The sequence below is a fragment of the Pyricularia pennisetigena genome, chromosome 2 (genome assembly GCF_004337985.1).
Source record: "Pyricularia pennisetigena strain Br36 chromosome 2, whole genome shotgun sequence".
Classification (NCBI taxonomy): domain Eukaryota; kingdom Fungi; phylum Ascomycota; class Sordariomycetes; order Magnaporthales; family Pyriculariaceae; genus Pyricularia; species Pyricularia pennisetigena.
This window is the reverse complement of record NC_043741.1, coordinates 2,579,344-2,585,482: the sequence shown is the minus strand read 5'-3', so window position 1 is coordinate 2,585,482 and position 6,139 is coordinate 2,579,344. Positions and strand designations below refer to the sequence as shown.

At 51.8% G+C, this 6,139-nt stretch overlaps 1 protein-coding gene across 1 annotated transcript; it reads right to left on the bottom strand.

The window, feature by feature from the left end:
- Positions 1 to 390: 390 nt before the first annotated feature.
- Positions 391 to 2,603, bottom strand: PpBr36_00700 (uncharacterized protein; the record flags this gene model as incomplete). The annotated part of the gene is made up of 3 exons (XM_029887891.1): positions 391 to 2,232; positions 2,291 to 2,447; positions 2,548 to 2,603. 3 exons carry the CDS (start codon positions 2,601 to 2,603, stop codon positions 391 to 393), a joined length of 2,055 nt encoding a protein of 684 aa, XP_029750856.1.
- Positions 2,604 to 6,139: the final 3,536 nt, after the last annotated feature.

The following is a 6,139-nucleotide window of genomic DNA, read 5'->3' as shown; positions in this document are numbered from 1 at the left end:
ACATTCGTGCTGAAAGTCAAAGACAGGACGGAGAAAAGACGGTAAAATCGTGTATGTCATCGTTGGTTCACACCAACTCCCGAAAAGTAAAACCAACGAATGTTTCGAGTCATCCAACGCCACTAATGATGGTTCTTCAAACTGTGAAAACATAAGAAAAAAAAAAAGAAGAAAAAAGAGAAGAGAGCATAAAAAATCCAAAAGCGTGAAGGTGGTATATGTACGTGAACAAAGGCCGCCCCTGGAAAGGCTAAAAGTGTCGATATCGATTCTATGCATATCGGCCATCGTTCTGAACGTGGGGGAAGGGAAAATATTTTAATGAATATAGACATTTGAAGTGGGAAAAGAAGAGGAGTAATCATGAAAGCAAAAGAGTCGAGTTAAAAATCAAGAGTCTACCTTGACCCGTTTTGGCTCATTTCCAGCCTCAAGAGGATTGTCTGATATTGGCCCGTGTATGCTCAGGTTGTCGGGGCTCTTCCGTTTGAGACCAGCGGTTGCGTTTTCATCCCTCAGGAAACTGGGCCCTGTACCGACAACAGGAGTAGCAAAGTTGAGCGGACTGGGCAGCGTGTTGTTGTCCCCGCCGCGGAAGTTCCAGTCGGGGTAGAAGCTGGAAGGGCTTGGCAAAAACTCATTGTTGAGGAATCGGGATGGCAACGCAGATACTGGCGTATCGATGTTCAAACCAGGAGCCGGGTGTTGGGGTGGGCGCTTGGGTGCGAATGGGTTGGGCGGGCCCGTTGCGCCAGCCGAAAGTAGAGCCGAGGCTGATGGCGATGGCGGCGGCAGAACCATGTTGGTGGATGAGTGTGAATCATTTTGACGCGTCGACTGCGAAGTGGCATCTGTTGAAGCACCGCCTTGGGCCGATGAGGCAGACTCAGCGGTAGCACTCCCGCTGCCATCCTCTGACTGTTCGTCGGGAATCTGCACCTTGAGGCGAGGTCGTGGGGGACCAGCCCGCAGACTGTTGGACCGCGAGGGTGGGGCGGCCGCACTCTCAGGGTTTGATGATGTGGATGATATGGAGGCACGAGGGTCGGCCCGCTTCAACAATGGGGGCGATGAAGCAATTTCTTTGTCTTTACCGCGCGACTCGCTTGAGTTGCTTGTGCTTTCATCCACAGACGATGAACGGTGAGGGTGAACAGGAGGGCTGGATTTCGTCTTGCTCGGCTCGGCGTGGAAAGCTGCCAGATGTTGACTGAGGATGGACCTGTTTTCGTCGATGGGAGTGAAGATGCTATGCTGCTTCTGCCGCGGGAGCTTCTTCACTGCAGTATCAAGTAACGAAGGCTGTGGGATCCGCCCAGGCTGGGCTGGCGGTGCAAGCTCAGTCTTGACTTCCAACGGTGGTGGCGGCGGAGGGAGTGAGCGTGCAGGCTCCGGCTGGGACTCCTGCGACTGCTGCGACTGTTGCTGCTGCTCCGGACGAGGTTCTTGCGGCTCTGGTTGCTGTTGATGCGGTTGCTCAATTTGCTGCGGCGACTCGAACTTGACCATAGGCTCGGGCGGGCTCTGCATCTGATGGTGTTGAGGTTGTGGCGGAGATGAGTGAGGGTGTTGCTGCGGTTGCTGAGGAGGAAGCTGAGGAACATGATGAGGATGCTGCTGCGGTGGAGAAACGGAATGCCTTTGCATCCCCATTGGTCCGTGTGGTGGCGGCGGGTGAGGAGCAAAGTTGGGTGGCATGGTGGCGCGCCTCCCGTCTTCTATGAACTGCGGCTGCATCGGGGGCTGATGTTGTTGCTGTGGATGCGGCGGGTGTTGCGGGTGCTGTGGGTAGGGAAACGGCGGTCCGGGGGCCATTTGCGGCGGCATATGAGGTGGCATCGTCGTGTTCGGAGGTGCATACATGCTTTGCTGTTGACCAAAGCCGAAACCGTTCACTGGTGGGCTTCCTTGGGGACCCATCGGCTGGCCCATTCGTCGCACATCGTTCCTAGAGCCAGGCCTAGAAAGCATCTGGGGTTGCGGTGTGTGGCCACGAGGCACGGCGTGCCCGTGTGGAGCGAATGGAACTCCATTTGGTATCGGGGGCGAAGCGGAAGGTGTGTAATGTCTCATGACGTGCGGCGGGAAAGGTGCTTGGCCTTGGAAATGGGGAGGCATCATGTGTGCATCCATAGGTTGCTCGAGAGGAGGCGTACCATCGCCCTCTTCTTCGTCGTCGTCATCGCCGCCGTTGAAGTCAGAAGGGCCCTTATGTTCGGTAGCGCCGCCGTGCTGTAGACTTGTTAGCCGGCGTTGTTGCCTAGCAGTTGAACCCTCTCTCAAAACTTACGTATGTGTATCTTGTAATAAGCTCCCGCATGTCACCTGATGAGTATTCGTATAGTTTCTTGTTTGTACCAAAGATAAAGACAGCGACGTCTACTGAGCAGAGGACGGAAAGCTCGTGCGCCTTCTTGAAAAGACCACCCTTGCGCTTCAGGAAGGTGCTGAGAATCGAACAAGGAAATGTTAGTCGGTTACTTGGCATATGAAATAGGCTCGACAGGCACGCAAAGGCGGTTGCGGTGCCCCGAGGGCAGTACGTACACAGAGCGGTTTCTGTCATCCTTTATCGCCTTGATTTCAATCTTCCTGCGACCCATTTTGAAGACTATTCGCGAAAGTGGTCGCTATGTGTAAAAATGAATGCCTGTCCAGGCTGGTAAGGTGTCTCCGGGTGGAGATGGCTGTGGCTCCAGTCGGTCGTCTGGGCGCAGACGGTCGGCGATGGTGAGCGTCGCCGAGGGCGTGTGTGGTGAGCGTGATGCTGTGGCTTGTTTGACGACCGGCGACAGTAAGAACAAGCGTATCCGAAAGGAAGGTAAGGACTCTTTTAAGGCAGAGTGGTCGAATCCAAAATAGAAACACTGGTCCCAGGCTCGCGGTTGGCAATGAGTGGTGCTGGGGTGGATGAGACGCGAAAATATGTAGTATACGGCCTGATCGATGAGGGGAGCAGGACCGTTGGTTCTTGTACGGGGAGCTCCCGACTAGGCCCTTGTCAAACAAATCAACCGATGCCAAGATCAGGGACGGTTGGTTTTTTTTGGGAGAGGAGGAGGCGGGATGGCACAAGCAGGTAGCTTGTAGATATCTGAACCAGTTTGGGTCAAAATGCCGTTGTTTGCTGCATCAGTGCAGAGGAATGGTAATGGGGCTGAAATGGTTGATCCAAAAATAGAAGAATGGAGGGTTCAGAGACCATGATATAGAAGGGCGGGCCGGTGGGTGGTGGGAATTTGAAGAGAAAGGAAAGAAAGGAACGGGGGTGTTCAGAAAGAGGGCAGGGTCAGCACCTAACTGGGAGGAGGGAGTGGAGGGGAACTTGCAGCCCCCGGCTAGGGCCCCATCGCTCAATGAGCTGACCAGTAGCATGCAGGAGCAGACAGCGAGTAATGTGCCCCCAACGGATGGTTGTGGGGCCGAATAAAAAGGCGTGGGAGCATACGAGTGGGTCCACTCGAGGTGGTAAACTGGCACATTTTCTTACCAGGCGAAACAGGGTCTGACAAAGAGAAGATTGGCGAACCTTGACGACCCCAAAGTCAACAAGCGAGCGAGAGCCTTGTGTTGTTTACCAGTAATTCTAAGATAAAATTAAAATCAAAAAATGTAATTTTTTAGGAGTCTTTTTAGGAGCGCAAGTGTACGTAGTTGAATAAATTCACGGATTCTCTACTTTTGGGGGAAATGGAAAGTTTTGCACTTCTCGGTTGTGGGCATGAATGGAGGGAGGTTTTGCAGACCAAGGCACCTGAAAAATAGACGCGACGCCATTCTTGTCAGCACCCACTCGCATCCACCCTGCCTTGTCCAATACAATACGTACCAAGTAGGTAGGTGCTCGGCTAGCTCAAAATGCAAGCCACGCTCCAAACGTCCGTGGCCCGGAACCGAATCAACGGGCGTGTCTCTGATACGCCCTCGTCTTTTTTCTTCAATGGCCTACCCTTCCATCACCAGGCCAGAATTTCTAGAAGTACCAGACAAAATATCCCAGCCCAGAAATACGCTTACCAATGCAAGCCAATCCTTGCTTAGCCGTGCTTCCTTCAATTGCTATGGTCACTACATGTATTTTGGTAAGTATACTTTTCTTGGGGCTCTAGGGATTTCCCTCCCAACCCGAATCCTAATAAAGTACTCTGGGACATAGATCTCCCTGCGTTGTTGGCTGTCACCGGTCATGAGCGCGTCTTTGTTCCGCACTCTTACTCTTTTTTTACATGGCATTGGTTGTAAAGAACCTAAACCGGCCATTTTTGACGTGTCTCTGACTGGCGGGGATGTGTCAAATGCCAATCGTTACCCCACTTTTAGACGTCTGCACGTCGTAGAAAGCGCGACAGGGTGCAATGAATAATAGCTGGGCTGGTCGATTTGAGGATTGATCGATCCCGTCAATCCATCAAAAGCACCTTACGAAGTGATTGATTGGCCTTCCCTACCAACATTTCTGCCTTTTTTGGCGTCCTTTTTACTCGCTGCCGATCTCTGTCGGGCCGCATCATGCTAGTTTGGTTGATCGGCAAGACTGCAGAAACGTCTGTATTTTCTTTTTTTAATTTTTTTCCCCTTGTTCTTTTTCTTTTCTTCTGTAGTCTGGTTCACAGCTACCGAGTTTATTTTTTCTTTAGCAACACACAACACAATTAATAGATCCAGTTAAGCTTCGATCCTTGATAGTCAGTACCCTCCAAGTCTGCCCTAGGTGTCGCCATTTGGCCATTTTAAGGTAGACCTGCACAGTAAACCTTTGCCAAGAGGTACTGGATCTCTGCAAAGTCGCGCGAGTCAACCACAGCCCTGCGATACATTATGCCGCACACTGAAGTACCTACCTGGTTTTACATCTCGAATTCCCTTTAGCCATTCCCTGTGGCTCACGGCCTGCTTTTTCGTCAAAACATGTCCAGCTTACCCACCGATCTCTACGTTTTGTCTGCAAACGATCAAAGCAATGCATTTGTCTAGTATACATCTGCAACGATTCTAACCTTCTTTTTAGGTCCGTGATACTCAACGGAGTTCACTGCCAAAGCCGGTGTTAATGTGTCACCAGGGGGGAGGTAAACCCCGCTAGTGTGTCGCGAATAGCTTTAGGGTTATGGAGATCAATGTCATCGCTCAACTCCACGATCCACTTCACAGACGGACAATTCATGCAACCCTTAGAGTTCGCGATCGATGTGTCAAAAAGAGGTAACTGACCACTGGGATGATCAGATGAGGCTCTTAACTTTGCCACTCTTGGCACCTGCGCAGCCACCCGTCGGTTTGATGTGACACATGGGAGCGATTCAGTCGTGCCCCCTGGTATGAGCGAGGCTGTTGACGCCGTTAATGCAAGCTCTAGGGCAGCCTGATGATTTACATCCGTACGCGCCAAATGACTTGCTAGGTGTCTATGTACTGTATGTAGTATGTACAGGACCATCGGCGACAGAAATGGGCCCCGTGGTAATGCGGACCGCCCTGTGTGTTCATCATTTGTCCACAATTGTGGTGATATGGAATGGGATCGACCACCCACTTGCCGATTACTTCTTGATGGTACTATAATCATTCTTTGCATCGTCTCACATTTACCAGAAAATTTCCTAGTTGAGAAAAGGTACGCAGTGTCGGGACCGTTCATCACTGCCTTGTCTGTCCTTGCAAGCAATCAGTAGCCTGATTGCCAAATGAGCCCAAACGTTTACTTTTGCAGCCCACCCTTGGGGTGGTTTTGCTAGCAGTGCAGCTGTACCACGTGTATTAGCGGAGACTCAAGGTATCAGCCTGTCCGGGCCTGGCCATACAGATACCACTTCTATCATCTCTACTACCGAAGCCTTGTGATCTGGCCTGGCGAGCCTGGTACCAAAGGCTCACACTATCAGAGCTCATATTGGCCGCCTGTAATCACCCTCTCTCGCAGAATTCGAGCCACCCGACACCGCGCCGCGCATCGATAATCCCAGGAGTCGATGAATATTTCCCGATATGGAAAGGCGTAAGAATCTGACATGGAATGGGAGCTAGCCCTCGGCAAGGGTATACAGGCCTGTCTGGCTGGCCTCATCCCATTCGGAATCCTTCATTCACGTCAATCAATCCCGCGCTCTAGTCTATTATCTCGCTTCGGTGAGCACGTGGG